Raw genomic sequence first — 20001 nt, 5'->3', positions numbered from 1 at the left:
CCCAAATCTGACATATCTCATCCTGGATGGCTTAAAAGGACACCTCTAGTTAGTTTATCTCCTTGTCCATCACCTCTTTTTCACTCTCGTTTCCCTACATGTTGTTTACAGGACGTTCTGTATATTTGTGCATGTGAGGCTGAGTCTGATTAACTTTTTGTGAGCTGTGAAAGATTTTTTCTTATTGCTTTGCACAGTTACCTCAAGTAGGCACAATTAAAGTAGTTAGTGTAGGTTGTAGACATTCAATGTTAGGAGTCTATAGTATGCTCTTCCTGTAGTTCCACATGCGTGATTAGCAATGTAATGAAGTCTATTTGTGAAATGTATAGCTGAGGACACCTAAAAGAATCTCAGACTATGTTGTTTATGGTAGCCAATTCTTCCTCTCATGGTAAAGAAAAGTGAATTTAAAGCTCTAAACATGCGATGAAGAAAATTTACTCCATCATCTGGACTGTAGCATGTGGAAATGGGTGGAATTTAATGTAGAAGTGCAGGGAAGTGTTTAGATTTTAACCTGTCCAGCCTCATACAGCTCTGTCTAAATAGCTGCTGCTGTTTTACAGCAGCAATAGTTAAAAGTAATTTTGTTTTGTTTTCATATTATTAATGAACACAGCTATTAAATGCACCATCTATTCCAGCTAGTGAACAATTCTGCTTGCCATATTAAAATTAATATTACCAATACTATTGACTCTAATAAGACCTCTATCATAAATGTTGTTAAGTCCTGGATTACCAGATCAAGTTCTATCAGTTCCTAAGAAATATGAACCATATAGGAAAACAAAAAAATGCAGGGAATGCTGTACATAGGGCTGCCAGAATTGAAAAAAGCTATAAAAATAGAAAAAGTTTTAAAAAATATACATTATTTATTCTTCTAAGAACTCAGTAAACAGATCTTCAACATCCCTCTTCTGTTAAGCATGCAGTATGTTTTGTCTACTGTAAAATTTTAAGCAAAGATGTTATTCAGCTTTGTGTCACTGCTAAACATAGCATCCCTGCATTTTAGGCAGGGAACTATTATTTTCTCCTGCTACACAGTTGCAGAGATAATGATGGAAATCTTATGTTCTACTGCTTGTTTTAGACATACCTTGTGTTTAACGAGCAGAAACAAGACAGTAGGCCTTATCTTGGGGAAGTTTTATTTTTACAGCTCTAGATAATTTGCTTTATTTTGCAGGTTTACAAGTTCCAACCCAAATGTGCCATGAATAATTTCTTAGTGTTTAAAGGCTCAGTGTGAAGTGCTTACAGGAGAAAAAACTACACTTACACATGTCTTTAAGTGAATGATTCCATGCTCTGCGGGCACAGGTAATAATGGCTTTAGGAAGATTTGTACTGAATTTCAAAATATATGAAAAAAAAATCTTGAAGAAATCTGTGTTAGTAAGCAGTGAACTTTCAATTTCTACAATCCTTCCTGAAATTTCCTTCAGCCCTGATGACATTGAAACTCATTAAACTGTGCAATGTATTGTCTCTGAGGATCAATTAGAAACACAGAATCTAATCTCCATTTTGAACTGAAGTATCAGAGCTTGTATAGGTCAAATGAACTGTGGTTCTACACTCACTGTCACTGGGGAACAATCAAGCAAGCTTGAACCTTGAGGCCAGAGAGGAGTCCATCTCCTTTATCCTCCCTCCCATTTGGTGAAAATCAGTCAGGTTTTATGACATCAAGTCCTTAACCCAATGAGTGAATAGAATGAAAAATGCATATGAGGTCTTTTTCCCCTTGCAAATGTAACACTTTTCTACAGTTATAATGAATGTTGTTTAAAATTATGCTGTACTGTTACTTGGAGGTATGCTGTGCTTTTATCAGTAGCACTGCAAGAATTCTCAGCATACCTTTAAAAACAGTTGTGTTTAAAGCTTTTCTTCATAAACTTTATTTTAAAGAACATTTGACAATTGCATCTTATAAAAAGTGATCTTCTAATCTTTGAGTCACTCTGTAGTCACTCATGTAGTGTTCACCTTTCTGCCTCTCCAGAACTTGTATAAAGGCAAGACTATAGAACAGGAAGTTTGTATTCAACACATAAGCTACCAGGTTCAACATACAACATGTCCATGGAATATGTTCTTCCCTGTCCAGAGCTGATTAGCAGATGATCCCAAGTGACAGCTTTTGCATTCTTTGTTCTTTAGAATGCTGATCTTGTTATTTAGTGAATCCAGAAAAAACAATGCTACAGATAGTACAGCACATGGGTATTCCTCTTCACATTTCTGCTGTGTGGGCCCATTGTGAATGATGTTAACACCGTGATGTGAGGTGTTTCCAATCAGCTTTGCTAACACTGCCTGTTTGCCTTACAGGATGTGTAGAGCATCAGGGAGGAAGGTGCTTTCTTGCTGTTGCTGTGTAGAAACTGCTGGGTCAGGAAAAACAACTTGAAAGGCAGAGGAGGGTTCTTTAGGGACTTCTCTGGGGTATAAGGTGGGACGTGAAAGGCCAGGAACTGAGTAAGGAGGGAGTGGGCAGAACAAGAACAGAATAGAACCTCCTATGAGAGCAGGGGACTTTCCTGCAGCAGGAAGTAAACTTAAAAGCTTTGAGGATTACGTTCTTGGGGATACAGAAACACTGTGTCTGATTGTGCAGACTGCTGTAGATTGTGGGAATTTGCCCCAAATTTGTTTTTTTGTTTGTTTTTCTCTGCAGATCTTTTGGTATTGCTTAGAGGATAAGTGGGAACTTCAGAGAATCCTGTGATTCCTGTGAAGTTCTTAGCTATCTTCTGCTTTTCTTTTGAGTCAGTCAAAAATCTTAGACACAGTACATCTGAATATTCATCCAAGAGCTATTTCCTCCAATGTGTTTGTTGCAAACCTCTTGCATCTTACACGACTAACACATGCTTCTTAGAGATATAAGTAAAATAAAAGTTCACTGAGCTAGTACCAAGACGCTAAGGCCAAGTCAGGGAGAAGGAAAGGGAGCACACAAGAGCTGGAACAGATGGAAGGCAATGGCGGGAACCATGGCTCTTGCTGCTTTGCTGGTGGAGGCTGCTGGCCCTTAAAATCCAATTACCCACACACCATAGTTCTCCACAGTGTCTAACACGGCTTTTCAAGCTGCTGGTGGAGGTAAAGATGGCAGTAGCCTTACTGACACTTTGCTGTTCTAGGGGAAAGTCTAATTTACCTGTGCCCTAAAGCTGACTCTACTATCTTTCTCCAAACTTTTTTAATTTGCAAGATCAACGCTTCTCTGATAACTGTGGAAAATGTCTCCCATCTTTTTTCATTTTAGAGGTCAGATTATACAGACTTTTCTCCACTTAGACATATGTGTACATATACATGTATTTATATGTAAGGTATGCATATAATTGGGTACAATATATGTATAAAATTGCATATAATACATGTATATAATGTATTTCTTTCTGGTATCTAACGCCTCTAAAAAACCCTTCTGCATAGAGAAAAACTGAATAAACAAACATGGAAACTGGACATTTTAAAAAAGTTTTTCACACTCATCAGACATATAGATATATAAACTCTTCTGAGCCATGGTATTCTTTGCTTGGAATAAATTACATCAAGCTACTGTTGCTGCTGTCATCCACATCTGTCCGTAGAAGTCAAAGTAATTAACCTTTTGTGTTTTAAGTACTGAAATGCTTTGTGTTATGTGTAATGACAACTAAATCTAGCCTACTTTCTCTTATGGAAAGATCTTTTGTGTCTTACCTTGTCCAGATAGACTATCTTGGTCAGCTTCCTTGAAATATGATTCGGTTATTTCGGTCAGTTCCTTCTTCTCCTCAGCTTCACTACTCTCATCTCTGGTTTGCAGATTAGGTGGGGTGAAGCTACCTCTGGTATAAATTGCCAGCGTGGTAGCCTGCTCCATTGGAGATTCATAGCCATCAGTGATTAAGTCATTGCTAGCAGAATCATCTGCTGAAGGAGGCAAATAAGAATCTTCTGGTTTTGGAGGACTGCTAGTGCTGCCCAGAGCACCGAAAGGCACTGTGAAACTTTGGTGGTCAGTACCGATACCTTCTGTGTATGGAGAAGATTTGTCCTGAAATGGTCCTCTGGAGGGTTTTGTGGGGAACACAGGCTCAGAAGTAACAAAATTATTGAACTCTTCAGGGGTACTGATCTCTGCACTTAGCACAGGGATTCCAGTTGTAAATTCATTGAGCAAGATGCCTCCTGTTTGATCAACTGTTGCTGGGCTGGGGTAACCTAGTGGGAGTTCCACACTCATGGAGTCCTCCTGAAAAAGTTTTTTAAAAGTAACTTTCATTATTAAGTTCATTTTTTTTTTGCTAAAAAGTCCAATAGTCCTTAGCCATAGGAACTTGCATGAGGTCACAGGATCTATTACATGTTTGGCATGTGCATGTGATCCTAATCACATTGCCTGTAATTTAAAAAAATACTCAGAGGACTTTACTGTCTCTCTCAATTGCTCCTCTTCTGTCATTGGGATGTACTACTGAACTGGCAAGACATAGTTTGCAATTAAAACTGGAAAAAGTAATCAAGAAGTAACATTCACCTGTAAATGCTCTAGACTGTTGCAGTACAATAAGACAACATTCATCCTTACAGCATTTATAAAAAGTCAGGAATGTTTTAGTTTAATAAAATTTTAGTTTAAGAGCCATTTTCTTTATTACCTTAAACCTTAACACTGTTTAACTTAATTTCTCATGGAGAGATAAACAAACAACCAATATTAACTTACCAAATCAGGTCCTGCCAGAGGAATAGTGACCATGGCTTGGATGTCATTGTCAAAATCACTAGGTGGTATGATAGTTTCTGAAAAAACACACCCAAAAATTAAAGAGAGAGAGCACAATATTTCAGCAGTGGCACACTCAGAACTCATCAAAAAACATAAACTCAGTAAAAAGCAATATTAAAACTGTTCTCCAGTAAAAAAATCATTTTTAAAAATCCACATTAAGAAGAAAGAGGCATAAATTTCTATTTAAACTGACAATTATGAGGAAAACAGGATTTTTTTTTTCAGTATTCTTTGTACTCTTTATTTGATGTAAATGGGATAGGTCTGCAGAGAGCTAAACCATGGATGAATGCTTAATATCAGTTGAAGTATGATCTACTCAGCTAAATCCACATGGGCTGTGATGACTCACTGTATTGTTTTATTCATTAAGCCTAAATTCTTTTCAATTTTACCCAGAACTCACACCATTGTTACCCCTGGTGTTTTGGCTTTAGTGCTCAGTTGCTTCTCTCCCCCCTCAGAGGAGTTCTTTAAATGTACTTTCATGCAAGCTGTTTTCCTAAAATTAGTTATTAAAAATAACCAGTGGGAAAAAGTTGAGGAAAATAGTTATTATTAAAGTGTTCTATATAATTGATTATTTTTTTTTCTTGGGACTTGACGTCTACATTAAAATACTACATTTCATATTTACAGAAGGTATTAGCTCATCTAAATATTATTTTTGGCATGAAAATGTTGCTGCTTTTAAATGTAAAAAATACAGCTAAAATTTTGTGTGTATTTTAACATTGGTTTGGTAAATATACATGTGAAAAAATATTTTACATTATTTTTGACATTGTAACCCACCCTCCCAAAACTAGGGCTATGTTACCTTTGAAAAACTCATTGATGGACTAGAAGTGGATATTTATATTAGCTGGATTAATTCTTCAACCTTCAGCTGGAGGTCTTTACCTATAGCTTGTTATCTACATTCACTTTGTGTTTTAGACAGCCAAATACAGCTTTACAGTGTGTTTCACACCACTGATTTTACCTTGAGCTGCTTAAGGTGTCTGATTTCACTGGGAGGTTAGATAGCTGGCTTTACAATAGAAGTTTCAAAAAGCTAAATTTATGTTATAGGGTGCCTTAAATTTTGTGTTGTTAAAGAGACTGTCCATACTGGGAAATTAAAATGATACAGTGAATATTTATAGTACTTTTTTTCCCCCCCCTCCTCTTATTTCTCTTAGTATTCAAACTATCTGGAAAAATGAATTCTGCAATATGACTAGGAGTTAGGCTTTAGAGTTATAAAGGTACATTTTACTATAAAATTTAACTTAGATCTGTGCATTCTTTGGTTGCTGTGCAATACTTAAGAGAATGGCATATGTAAATTTTAAAAGATCTGTTAGAGAAGCAGAGACCTTACTGAAGTTGCATCAGTTTGAAAGGGTAGGGTACAGGGTTGAGCTTAGCACTGGCCTGTTTACTGACCATCAGTAAACTGAAGTGTTCCAAGGTCCATTGGCAGGGACTGGTCTTCATGGAGTGCTATGGCAACCAGTTGCTGAAGGTCTGTTACTGTGAGTTTAGCTGCTGATATCTCTCTCTCTTCCTTCGGAGAAAGTGGAATTTTTTCATTTTCAACCTTATTAGATCCAATAGTTGAGATGTCACCTGCTGTGCTTTTGATTTCTGAGCCATCTCTCTCAAAGTTTACCACATATCGTGCTATGGTGCTGCTTGATCTGCAATGAGAAGATGCAGAAATCCTCAGTGCAGCAAAATCAGTTACTGGTTTAGGACTGATATTAAAAACAACCAAATAAAAATAAATACAACCATAACATATTATTTTCTGTTAAAATAATGCAAGTATTCTTTCTAGTGAGACTGTCATTGTCAAATTAGTATTGCTATACCTAAAGCTCTTGTTTCTTCTCTGCATAATTTTTAATGAAAAGTCCAATATTGAAGAGAACTATAAAAATGTCCTAACACAATCCTGTTTAATCTGACTACTCAGAGACCTGTAGAACTGGAAATACAGTTTGAAATCATTGATTAGAGGTTCAAAGTGTTGTAAATGCATGCTGAGGTATTAGGAGCCATAATCACCTCTGCAGAAATGTATGAAAAGAGACTACTCAGTTCATAGAAGTACAGATAAGCAAAAATTCTATCACATCTAGGATCATTTTTTTACTCCTTTTTTTTTTTTTTTTTTTTCCTGAACAGCAAGAACGTTAAAGTAGCAAATAAATCACTTTCCACAGTCAGAGTTAGCTTTTCCAGGACCAAATAAATGTTTATAGAACCACAGAATCACAGAATGGTAGGAGTTGGAAGGGACCTTTAGAGATCATCTAGTCCAAACCCCCTGCAGAAGCAGGTTCACCTAGGTCAAGTAGCATAGGAACATGTTCAGGTGGGTCTTAAAGACCTTCCTTCCTTTCACCTTTATTGATACATCACTTTTCATAAATGCTAAATTCTTCTAATTAAAATGAAACATAATGAATACATCGTAAAACATTTGTATTGCACTAGATAACTTTTTATAATATGAAATAACTAGAGAAGAGGAAGTTCGCTTTATCTAGTATGTATATTTACACATCTGTGACATGGTAAGAATTCTGGAAAAGCATTAGCCAATTATTTTAAAACTATGAGGAAAAGAAAAAATCTGGGAACTACTAGACAAGTTATTCCTCAGTAGCACATTTAAGCAACAAGAGACTCTGTAGCAGTCTGTTTTAGGACCCCCGTCAAAAAGCCCCCTGCATTTTATCAGTCTACTAACTGCTCTCTTTGTCATTCTATCTAGCCTGATAATAGAGATACCAAATCAAATTCTACATACTTGCTGAAGATAATATGTATGTGGAAATATATTATTTCTTCTAGAAAACAACAGATTAAAAAAGAAAAATTAAATTTGAAGTTTCCCTATTGTTTTTCACTTTCAGTTTAGGACTGATAGAGATCTTAAGTCATCTGAGCATTAATTTTCTGTGGTCAAACTATTTTCTTTCCTTCAGAGAGTTCTTAACAAAATTTGATTACATAAACATTTCTGATTAAGGTAAAATATGTCCCTGCTGCTTTATATAACAGATTTTGTACTTAAGCAGAATACAAATCAATTTACTTTGTCATGTCAAGATAAAAAACATTTATTAATGTATCTATGCACATTTAATTGTCTATAAAATGATTAATCTTAATTATGAATTACAGACAAATTACCCATCTTTTTCCTTTTTCTGTCTTCATTTCATCGCAGAAGAAAGGGTATGATAGAGGATTGCAAAAGAAAGAAAAACAAGGATTCATGTATAACAGTAAATCAATGTGTCATACATCAAAACCATTTTTTGACAATTTATCTTCTATATGTCATTTGTAATTCTTATCTTTGTGTGAAAATGACAGCCTATTCTACATCATTTCACATTTTCCAATCCAAACCATAGGGATCTCTGTGTTTTGAACGGGGAAACAGGAATTTTACTTTCCTTTGATAATTTGACATATCTGCTTTCCTATTTCCCACTACAAACAGTACAATCTGAGCACTGTTGCTGCTAATCTGTATCTTTCCAGTGGCAATGAACAACTATGACACTTGTAGCAACTATTAGTGTTACCACACACAGTGCCTACTCAGATCCTAGTCACAGGGGTAACTTGACCTATTAATAACCTCTGGAAGACATGTCTATGTTGATCTACTGTAATATAATGCCCTCTTATTTTCTCTGATGAATTCTCCAGCATATCTGTAATGTTGTCTTTCCATATTGCCTTGTGGGAAATGCTGCTAATTTACACTGTGATACGGCTAAGACAAAATGTACTGCAACATCTGTTTTTGCTGATCTGTAGCTCTCAGGAGCTAACTAAATTACTAAATGATGGGAAACAGTCCTGATCTTCCACATTGATGAATGCACTTCCATACAAATTTCTAAGACCAAGATACTAAACAGAAGTGGATCCCAGATCTCCTGCAGTCACAGCTGAAAGAGGTTAATTATTGCAAGCTGTAACTATGAGATGCTACTACAGATTTTCTCTGCTTGTATTGCAGTAGCTGGCTTTTTGTTTTCTTACTTTTATTATCAAAAAGTAAGCAACTAATATTCGTTCTATTCTGCTCTTCTCTCTCCTTTTCTCCAGCAATTTGTAGAGAGAAAAGCTAGGAAAAAGTCTGTTCTTGTTTAAAATTACGTCAAGATATGTATGCCCTTCAACATGTATTTAATATTACTAGAAGGACTGATTTCTGATGCTGTGCCATAAACCCACATGAATTGATGTCTCTTTCCTTGCTCTTTATTCCCTTGTAATTTTGTGTTACTTCTTACTGTTAGTAATTTGTTTTCCTCTTGATTTTTCACATATTGTACTTTTACCTAGAGAAGCATAATCATATCAAATACCCAGATTAAATGGATTATTGATAATTACACAGCATCTTGCATTAGCAGTAAACATACAAGGAAGCTAAAACCAAAAGAAATGGCAAAGCAGAACATAAAAAAATGAGGTACTTTTAGTTGTTTGAAACACCTGGGAAACACTTATTAGAAAGATTTTGTGTTTATGAACATGTGTCTTCCTGCAGCCTTCTCTTGCAAAGACACCTTCATTGTCATCTATGAAGGGCATAGGACTCACACACACAAAAGTATCCACCTAAATAAACATACTCCTAGCTCTCTTTATCTTGTCATTTTAAAAAGTCCTAATTATCATGTTGCTAACAAAGCATTTCAAAGGATTTATTGACTACATCAACCTTCACGGAATCAGAGCTACTTCTCTCTCTCCATATTGTCTCTTGTGTTGTTCTCAGGAAAATGAGTCCCATTTTCTTACTTACTTGAATCCTAATACGTGGATTTCTTTGAATCCTGGAAGCTTCTCAAATATTTTTTGCATCTATAGAAAATAATAAAATTATCATTCAGTGTAAGTTATAAGGCTAAAAAGTAGGCACAGGTTGACTACCTAGACAATATTTTTCAAAATATCAAAAAGGCCTTTAGGAAATAGTCTTAGCCGCTTTCTTTGTAGTAGCATCATTGCTCAAACATATTTGGCTTGTATATGCTGCCTGTATTACCTGTTAATAGGCAAAATAAAGTAAAAAATACATTTTTTTTTAGTAGTGCAATTATATAAATTGGGGATTATCTAGTTCATAACAGAGCAAGTCAAACAACATGAGTCAAATGGTTTTCTCATTTCCAGCACAATTTTTCTAATGTAAAAAATTATCTAATTATATGGTTCTAGATAGAAGAGACAGTATAAACATTGTTTAGAGAAGGTGAATTCTGTATACATTTTTCAGACTTTAGGATATTAAATGTTTTTTTCAGCATCTTGAGAATTAACAATATTTTGAGATGTGCTGACTGATCTTTTGTTCTTTAGCAATTTATACATTTTACAGCTAATGAAATATTCTATGTACATATACTATGTCAGAGGAAAGAGATTTTTTTTTTCAACACACAGTTCCATAGTGTATTTCTGTGGAAACCTTCTGATTCACTTCCTGATCCTGTGAAGTACAAGGCAAAACATCTAAGACTTCCATCTGCAAGGAAAGCTTGTAGAGTTGGGGGAATTCAGCATTTGAAAAGAATTGAAAGATCCTTTTGAGGAATTAAGTCCTTTTAATTCAGCATATCACTTAAAAAGTACATGAACTTAAGTGGCAGTCTTTCCTGATCCTTAGTTATACGATTCTGTACAAACCCAGCATATGTTTCTGTATCTACCTTTTTCTATGGTAGATAGTAACAGGACAAGGGGTAATGGGATGAAGCTGGAACACAAAAAGTTCCACTTAAACATAAGAAAAAACTATTTTACTGTGAGGGTGAGGGAGCCCTGGCACAGGCTGCCCAGAGGGGCTGTGGAGTCTCCTTCCTTGGAGGTCTTCAAGACCTGCCTGGACATGTTCCTACGTGACCTGATCTAGGTGACCCTGCTTCTGCAGGGGGGTTGGACTAGATGATCTCTAAAGGTCCTTTCCAACCCCTACCATTCTATGATTCTATGATTCTATGTTTAAAACTCATTCATCCATGCATGAGAATTTGTCAGAACTGAAAGGGAATTGGATGATCTGACTCGTAGCTTTCACTGTATCTCTAATATAGGCTTAAATGAAGAAGAAGCAGCAGAGGATCGCTCTGTTACCATACCACATATCAGCCACACCATATAAGCCCAGATGTTTTTATCTTCTACTTTCAGTGATGCAAATGTATTGCACAAAAAAAACGGCCTGCCATCTTGTGAAACTGTATTGAATCAAGACTACACTCTGCCTCATCCATGACCTGTATTTGGTGGAAAGCACATCAGGTTTGGTCTACAAATAATGTTTTATTCAACACTGAATGTAAAGAAGAGCTTTGGACTCTTTAAAGTGACAGATAAAATTTGATGACATTATAAAATAACAATCAAGAAACTTTGCATTTCATCCATTCCAAATAATGAAATAACTTAAAATTCAAATTGCTGAATTACACCGTTATTAGTGTAGTAAACAAAGTCTGCAAGCAGTTCTATTTGAGGAAATAGAAATCTCCAGAGAAGAGGCTATTTATCAGCTCCGCCAACATTTCCTTCACCATTTTTCTATGCATACCTAAAGCTGAACCAGTGAAATAGCTTGCATTAAGGAATGCTTGTGAAACTGATGAGAAGCTGTAGTTAATTTTACTACGAAAACCTTTAGAGAACATCCAGGCACTAACTGCTATCTATTAAGTTGATAGCTGAACATTCAGTTAATATTATTAATTATATGAAAACACCACAGATGTTCCAGTTCTTACAGAAACTATGGTAATGTGCAACAAAATGCCTGAAAGTCCTTTGAAGAATGGTTCACACAACACTAGCTAATTACTTTTAACATTTATATTACATTTCTCATTAGGTTTATTATAGAAATTAAATTATGAGAAAGTACTGTCCATGAATTCTTGATTAGGCCCAAATGGGCCTAAAGTCACTCTGTTCATTAGTTTTCCAGGCTCTACTGCTGACAAAGAGGTTGGCTTGTTAGCTTGATGGCTGAATATATGGTTTAAACGAGGGGAAAAGCTGACTGTATATGATGGAAAACTGAAGATCTTGAGAGAGATGACAGGAATTGCCTATTTTGAGTGAAAGTAGTAGATTCTAACAGCGAAGGTAGTTTCATAGCATGTATCTCAGACAAGGTACAAAGCCAACAGTTTGGCATTCACTCAGCACTCTCACCTGTAGCTGAAATTTGGCAGCTAGTTGTCGGTACTGTGGGGAGTTGGGATCATTAAGTTCAGGTGTGTACTCCTGATCAGTAAGAGTGACACTGAATTCTACCATTTGCTCCACAGGCAGTTCTGGGACTGTGTTTGTTCCCAGCTCCTGGAAAAGAAGAAAGAAATAAGAAGGAGAGGGGGAAAAAGGGGAGAAATAACACTAAGTGAATTTTTACAATTCAATATTTAATAGGTAAAAGCTTTTAAGCTCATTTCCAAAATCACTTTCTGAATCACATCCTACAAAAGATAAGGGTTTCTAGCCACATCTATTGGCTTAATTATTCTGTCTTTGCAAACAAGTTTCTGTTACTGTGACTCTAGAGTTGTCTTTGATACACAGAAATGAAAGTCATGAAATTAATCACGTCATTTCTTACACAGAGCATGTTTCCAAGTCTTATTTCTATCATCATTAAAGCCATATAGCTTTTGCTGCCACTTTGGAGGAAAGTGTGTGACATCAAGGACAGTGACAAGCAAATGCTGAAAGCTAGTTGGTATCCTACCTCAGAAACTCTGTGGTCAACTGGAGTGCACTGACAGATTGTTTCATGTTCAGATCTTAGCATTTGTTTTTTCCTGATAAAAAAGTAGCATTAACCCTATCTGTGTTACACCTTTCCTGTGCAGTTGACTTTGCTGTTACTAAAAGTACTCTTATTTTGTTTGCTTTCCCAACATTATTTGCACTTTTGCCTACACTTATTAATTTTTTCCTTTAATAACATTAAGCTCTGAAAGCCAATTCATTTGTAGGTTACTGTGTGCTGGCAACAAGGAGGAAAGCCACTATGGATGTATACATTCAAAAAGAATTCAGGATTTATTCTAGTTATAAAGCTACACATTTGTTAATTTTAAGATCAGAAGGTATGTCTCATTCCTTATTCTCAGAGCTGAGCTTCAGATTTCAGATCTTTGAATGTAAGTACCTGAAGAGGTGATGCAGAGAGGTCACACATCAGACTCTTGCCTCTGTCAATCTTTCAGTCCTTCACAAATCTTGTGACTAATGTTAACACATATCAACATCCCTGCCAATATGTTTTATTACAAGAGAAGGTTTTGGATTTTTCCTGAATAAAATCTTTCAAGATTCTATAAAATTTGTCTTTTAAAAATATGGAGACCTTGGAACACAAGTTTTTCTTTACTGCATGTACTGCCCATACACTGCATGTTTATACTTATTAAAAATACTTACATAGTCTGTATTCTTTAAACACTCTTTTCTATGCTTATTTGCTCAAGCACAATTCTACTCTCAACCAGGCTTTTTATACCTTGGGTAAACAAACAAATGCAACAGGAGTAAGAAAATAGTCAAAAGAAAACTGGCCCAAAAGAGCAGTAGGCTCATTGGCCTGAATTCCAGAGAGATAGGGTTTCTACTTCTGCTGTCAGATGGGTCAACGTGAGCCTGCTAGAGAAATCTGTCCCATACATAATACATAAGTTTTGATAGCTTCTAAAAGATAAAAAAGAAGTATGTGCAATTATGATGTGTCAGGGAATAAGAGGAAAAATAAGACGTTGATACAGTAACAAATGAAACAGGAGAGAACATTTTCTGCAGCAATTGATTCTGCATAACTCAGCTCTGAAAAGCCATTCCTTAAGATGCATCAGTTTTAGAGAAATGTATATAAAAATATGACTCATCAGTCAGAAAAAGAATAATATAATGTTCTATCACATAAACAGGAGATTAAGGAATAGACATGTTCTATATAGCTGCTCTATGACTTTTGACAATCCAGCCTTTAGGGAGAAGTAGGACAAAGGACCACAACCAAGAAAGAATGAGGAGACCTATAACATGTTGGAACTGGTTAATGGCAATCTCCCAACACATCTCAAACAGCACAAATAAGTGATTTTAAATCCATTATTTCCTCATATTCTCTCTGTTATTTCACTCCAACAGCTGTGATACAGGTAGGTAATGCACAGTTGAGAATATTAAGATTATTCTACTTTCTTACGTCCTGAAGATGTAATGGTTTCAGACAAAAAAAATGGCATTTATCTGGGATCACTGCAATGCAGACCCTGTGCCAGAGCTGAGAAATTTGTAAAGGCAGAATGAAGAGCAGTGGCCATTTGCCAGGGGTGTGATGGACAAGGCTTTCACCAGCATTTCTGCCCTCAAATTCTTGACAGTGGCAGCACAGAGACCTAGAGGTCATCCAAGTGGGAAAGAGGCAGAAAGAACCTCTTCCTACTGCCAGTATGCACAAACCTCCAAAAAAATCCCACAGTGAGTTTTTGAGAATCTTCCCTAGAATGGTAAACTTTATAGAAATTGAAAAAAATCTCAGAGCAAAGCAGAGAGGCGATGCCAGAGCCGGCTCTCACCCAGGACTCCTCAGCAGCAGAGTCCACCCTGGGCCCTGGTGAGGCCTTGGCCTTGGTAGAGGAAGGTTCTTGAAGGTTCACTGAAGCCATTCAGCTGTGCTGAGACCAGGACCTACCACACCTGGTCTCAGCAGCCAGGACAGGGGAAATAAATAACAGCCCCTCCTGTCACCCCCACCCATGTATCAGAAGTAACCTGTGGCTGCTACCATAAATCTGTGGAGGAAAGGGTGGCCACTGGTGCCATGCTGCATGGCTCCTCTGAGGAGACATCAGAGAGATGTCCTGTTTGACAACTCACTGTCTGACAGGAAAAAGGCAAAGAAGTCTAGTCCTACTCCCTGTGTTGTGCAAAGCTCAGAAGGTATGCATTTTTACATTATCTAATGAAGAACAAGGTTAGAAAATGATACAAAATAAGCATTAGGTCCCTCATTAAAGAAGTGAAGGCTGCCTAAAAGCTATTTGCCATATTTTTATACTTTCTACCATGTAGGCAAGAAATATTATGCGCTGTTCTAGTACACAAAGGATGCCAATAAAACCCTTCAGTCCTATTATCAGTAACAAAGAGGAGCACTCATAGTTTGCAAGCACTGTTTAGAAGGCTTCTCCCACTTTTCTACTAGCTGATCTCAAAAAGAAAAGGTGAGTGAAAAAGGATAGAAAGATAGGCTGCCCTCACCTTCACAGGAGTCTTCGTGTCGTTAACAATTTCATTGAGCAGCGTGCCATTAGGTACTGGTGCATATGGAGAGAGGGGTGTTCCAGGGGACCCTGGGAGTTTTAAAATAAAATCAGGCAAGTATAGTTTTGCACAATAAAAATCTTCCTCATTCTCAATTGTTCAGATATCAGCTCACTGGAGAAGCATTCCTTATGGAGAGTTGTAGTGGGTCTGGGACGGTAGTGATTTTCCACAGCAGCTCCTGCAGTGCTGTGCTTACTGTTGATATCAATATTATGACTACCGCTTGCACAACATCGGGGCTGTCCCTCCAGCATTCCTTCCCCCACCTTCACCAATAGCTGTGAGTGGGCATGATCTTGGGAGGGACTATGGCCAGGACAGCTGACCCAGGCTGACCAAGGAGATATTCCATACCATATGACGTCAGCTCAGGAATATAAACTGGGGGAAAGGAGCAGGAAGGGGAGGCGAGATTCATTTCTGGCCTTCCCAAAGCAACCGCTACGCGTACTGAAGCCCTGCTTCTCGGGAGGTGGCCGGACATCGCTGCTGATGGGAAGTAGAGAGTAACAGCTTATCTGCTTCTGCTTTGCTTCCCGCGCGCGCGGCTTTGCTGCTTATTTATTAAACTGCTTTTATCTCAACCCACAAGATTCCCATCTTATTTTCTCCCCTTCCCTGGCTTGCTGAGGAGGTGGGGGGTAAAGCGGTGTGGTGGGCACCTGGCATCCAGCCAGGCTCAAACTACCACAAGAGTATGTTTGAGTATAAGCACAGTGAAAGTCGGTCATGACGTATAGCATGGGTAAAGCTGCAACTTTTTATTCAACAGACAGCTTTTCTTTCCAGGTGAAAACATCAGTAGTGTTGCATATACACAATTGAAGACAAAAATGACAGTGAATATGCATCAATGAACATGTGTGAATTAAATAATAATATTTGATCATTTCCTGCCATACTGAATTATATTACCAAAAGTCTAAGCTTGATTTTGCCAGTTGAGATTTTGTCTTTACAATATCCATCTTTCTTTAGGGCTTAATTTAAATAGCAAGAGACTTTGACAGAGTTTTACAGCTAGAAGCAAAATTACTGAGCTGGAAGTTGCTACAAGGTTCTGTCACAAACATATGTGTTCAGGATGTTTCCTCCTTGAACCAAAATGCTTCTATTTGAATATTTTTGTCACATGAATTTCTAACGTTATTTTAAAGAAATGTATTACACAACAGTGTTGCTAAGTCAATCTGGAATAATTAATGTCAAATTAATGTCTTGACATCAATGAATTTCTGGCTAAAGTAATTCTTTGTTTTTATCTGCTTGCTTGTTTTGGCTAACAAAATACGTCAGCTCACACTTTAAATGTTATTTCAAAACTGAAGCAAAATTAGCTCTACTCTTTGCAGGTGAAACTGGGAAAATGTATACATTTATAAGCTGCAAAACAAATCTAGCATGCACCATTTGAGTGGCAGACATGTTGTAAAGAAATTCAAAAATACTCCTATAGATTATTTTGCTACAACATTTTCATAACACTTGACTGTCCTTGTTACGCTTCTACTGCATTCATTAAATTACAGCCTTCCAGGATCTAGGAATCACTGTTTTTAGCAATTTTGTTTAATGATAAAATGCACAGCAAGCAGATTTGATGTTACCTGTAGAAATGGAAGGAATGTCTTCTAGCTTTTTGCCACTCGTTTTCTCTGGGGATATTTCATCTTTCCTATCAATTAAATAGAAATTAATTATTTAATGATCAGCAAGCTGTACTAGAAATGACAAAGGTAGAAATGACCCGTATATTAATTGTACCTTAAATGAGAGAAGTTATTTCTAATGGAATATTTGATAAGCTGATTAAACAAGCAATGGAACAGTACACGAAATTTTATATTCAACAGTTTATAAATTTCCTTTCCTTTCTTTCAATATGGTATTTGCTCTTACTATGAACAAAAATACTAGTTAGATCTATTTTCCTCTGTAAAGTACTACCAATCCTGTCAAAAATCTTCTCATCAGGTTTCATGACTGATTTTCTCCAAGCAATCAGAGGGATAGAGTCACAGAGATTAAGTCAATGCACAGAGTCTGCTTTATTTCTCTTTGAAGTCTATGTATAGGTTGACCACTGCCTAAAACAAAAGCAAGACTTCTTGTATATTATCTAAACCAACTATTATCAAGATAGTTCAGTTAGGGCTTTGGGCTTTTTCCAATTTTAAAGTCAGTGGAGGCTTCATGATTCCAAGGGTATTTCAAATGTTTTGATGTGAGAAGAGGATGGATGAAATTCTTTTTTCAGTTGTCAGCCTGCATTATAATATAGTAACATGCTTCCAACTAATGGTAGTTTAAAATCAAATTCCAAATCAAGATTATTAGGAATTGTAGGAATGTTTATGCTTGGATCTGGATGTAAAAGCAATGGGTTAATTCTTACCATGATCCTCATGTCAGACAGCTGAAAACTAAAGAATATGGAGGTGTGATGTAGAGATTGTCTGCTTTGCATCACAGTATTCATTTTTATATTTTTTATATTATTTTCTTTTGTAAGTTTTACAGTTATGGGTTCATGAATAAATTTTGTAACTGCAATTGTTATCTTGCCCAAAAAGAAGAAGTGGTATGTATATATAAGTACTTTTTATAATAGATGCATTAAAGGTTCCTACAGTTAAGGCTACAAAATAATTTCTGGTATAAACTCAGATTTATATGTATTTGTAGCTCTTGGAAACATTTAGATTCTTAGCTAATAATCTTCTAAATGACATTGGTGGGTGAAGAATTTAAATAGTTTTGGTTTCTAATTAAAGTGTGGGAAAAAACCTAGCACAAAACAAAAAGTACAGTCGTGGAAATAAATGACAATAGAATTTCTCAAAGTTTCTATAGAAATAGCTGTTATTAAGGCAAGTCACTCAGGTGGAGTGTTTGTGAAAACTGCTATGAGTGAAAGAACTAAGGGCACCTCAGATATGTAGTGTGGTGTGAACTGAGACCTGAGGCTTGTAGTATAGACAAACAAGACATCTGGGCTGAATTTCTATACAGATGTTAACCTAGATGCTAAAAAATATTAATATTTATCACATCCTCTGGATATCTTTTGTGGTGAGAACTAAAGTATTATGGAACAGGCTGTCCAGGGAAGGTGTGGAGTCTTCTTCTCTGGAGGTTTCAAAACCTGCCTGGATATGTTCCTGTGTGACTTCATCTAGGTAGACCTGCTTTAACAGTAGGATTGGACTAGATGATCTGTAAAGGTCCCTTACAACCCCCACCATTCTGTGATTCTGTAATCTGTCATGTTTTCACAGTGTTAACTAATTATGTGTTGGATCTTTACGCATAGATTGGTGTCTCTACATAGCATCTGCAGAAGATACAAAACAGTTTGCCAAAGCACACAGTAGTAAAGATGAAGTCCGACATGGCATAATCACAGCTGCCTGTATTTCCGCCTAAAATACAAGTAATTTCATAAAATTTTATTCACCTTCCGAATTGTGTCTGGGGAAAACCATACTGTTGTCAAAGAGCATGAGAACTCTGACATCAGTCACTTATTGTCTTGCTGCTGATGCTGACACTAGATGAAGCAGAAAGACCTCCCTTTGGACTTCTAGGGGAGTTTAATTAGGCCCTACATTATTAAAAAAACATTTCTGAGAAAAGAACACTCAAAGCTCCAGTGTGATAGTGTAATCTATGAAAGAAAAACATTATTTAATACACATGAAAATGTTAAAATAAATTGAAGGAAAAAAAATATTAGTAGAGAAACTGTGGACAGTGATTTGTCTGGCTGCAGTATAGTATTTATATACAGAGGCAGAGCTCAGTATTGTAACTTTAATTCTGCTGTTCACAAACATCTGAGCACTTCCAGGAGCATAGGTTTTTCCAAAAGTTTAAGGAATAAAACATCACATTAGTCAACACTATCATGACATGTGAAAATACAGGAAAAAACTAAAGTGATGACACAGGGTTTTCATATTATTGCTTGATATGAAAAGCCTCCCAGATAAACTTTTGTTAAGCTCTCTGACTTTCCTTTTGAGAATTATAGCAATTGTGGGTAATCTTTTGTTACACTCCCAACCAACACTAGTCTAGTGCAGAGCCATGTCTCTATGAGGGTTTCATGCTTGCATCAGTCTAAAAAGGCACTCTGTGGTGTTTCAAAGTGAACAGGCAAGTCAGACATTGGGTAACCTTCATCATTTGTGATTAGATTACTGAGTACTATGATACATACAGCATACACATCTTTCGCAGCACACACCAAATAACACCATAGGACTATCTGTTTATTTATTCATACCCAAACACATGTACACATATATTTTTCAAAAAAAGGCGGTAACATCAAGTGACAAGGTTCTACTTGTGCTACTTACCTTTCCTGGAAGGTTCTATGTTTTACTCGCTGCAAAAAGATGAAGAAAAACAGCATTTTACTACTGGGTGTATCCAACCGTTGAGCAGAAGCCTGTTAGCTATTTCAGTTACTGTAGTTTTATGTTTTCCTTCCAACACATGCCCCTTCCTATTCCTGAGCAATACTTTTCCTTTACGTAAACAAATGAGGAGAGACTAAAAGTCTCCCCCATTTTCTAAACAAATGCCAGTAATTCTTACCCGTTGGATTATTTCCAGGTGCTCTTGGGAATTGCTGAAGTTTTTGCCAATGTCAAATATGCAGAAGGTTTCCCTCTGGCAAGCAGTAACCCAGTTCTGATATTCAGAAGTATCAGGAATGCGATCCAGAAAAATACGAAAGGCTTCCCATACAGCTTCCTGGCAGACTGAATAAGAAAGAAGGGGCTGGAGATGGA

The 20001-nt window shown here is 36.6% G+C and overlaps 1 protein-coding gene across 1 annotated transcript in view; it reads right to left on the bottom strand.

Annotated features, from left to right (window-relative positions):
* IMPG1 (interphotoreceptor matrix proteoglycan 1) overlaps positions 1-20001 on the bottom strand; it is a 59682-nt gene that overhangs the window by 24375 nt on the left and 15306 nt on the right. Inside the window, exons 3-12 of the mRNA XM_061988986.1 lie at positions 19805-19971; positions 19564-19592; positions 16807-16874; positions 15134-15225; positions 12047-12193; positions 9639-9697; positions 8000-8020; positions 6242-6495; positions 4745-4821; positions 3736-4270 (exon numbers count right to left, since the gene is read on the bottom strand). Of these exons, the coding sequence (XP_061844970.1) occupies positions 3736-4270; positions 4745-4821; positions 6242-6495; positions 8000-8020; positions 9639-9697; positions 12047-12193; positions 15134-15225; positions 16807-16874; positions 19564-19592; positions 19805-19971 (1449 nt within the window). The remainder of the gene's footprint in view (positions 1-3735; positions 4271-4744; positions 4822-6241; positions 6496-7999; positions 8021-9638; positions 9698-12046; positions 12194-15133; positions 15226-16806; positions 16875-19563; positions 19593-19804; positions 19972-20001) is intronic.

This window comes from Colius striatus, chromosome 2 (assembly GCF_028858725.1).
Source record: "Colius striatus isolate bColStr4 chromosome 2, bColStr4.1.hap1, whole genome shotgun sequence".
Classification (NCBI taxonomy): Eukaryota; Metazoa; Chordata; class Aves; order Coliiformes; family Coliidae; genus Colius; species Colius striatus.
The sequence above is the reverse complement of the archived record's forward strand: the minus strand, read 5'-3'. Positions and strand labels throughout refer to the sequence as shown.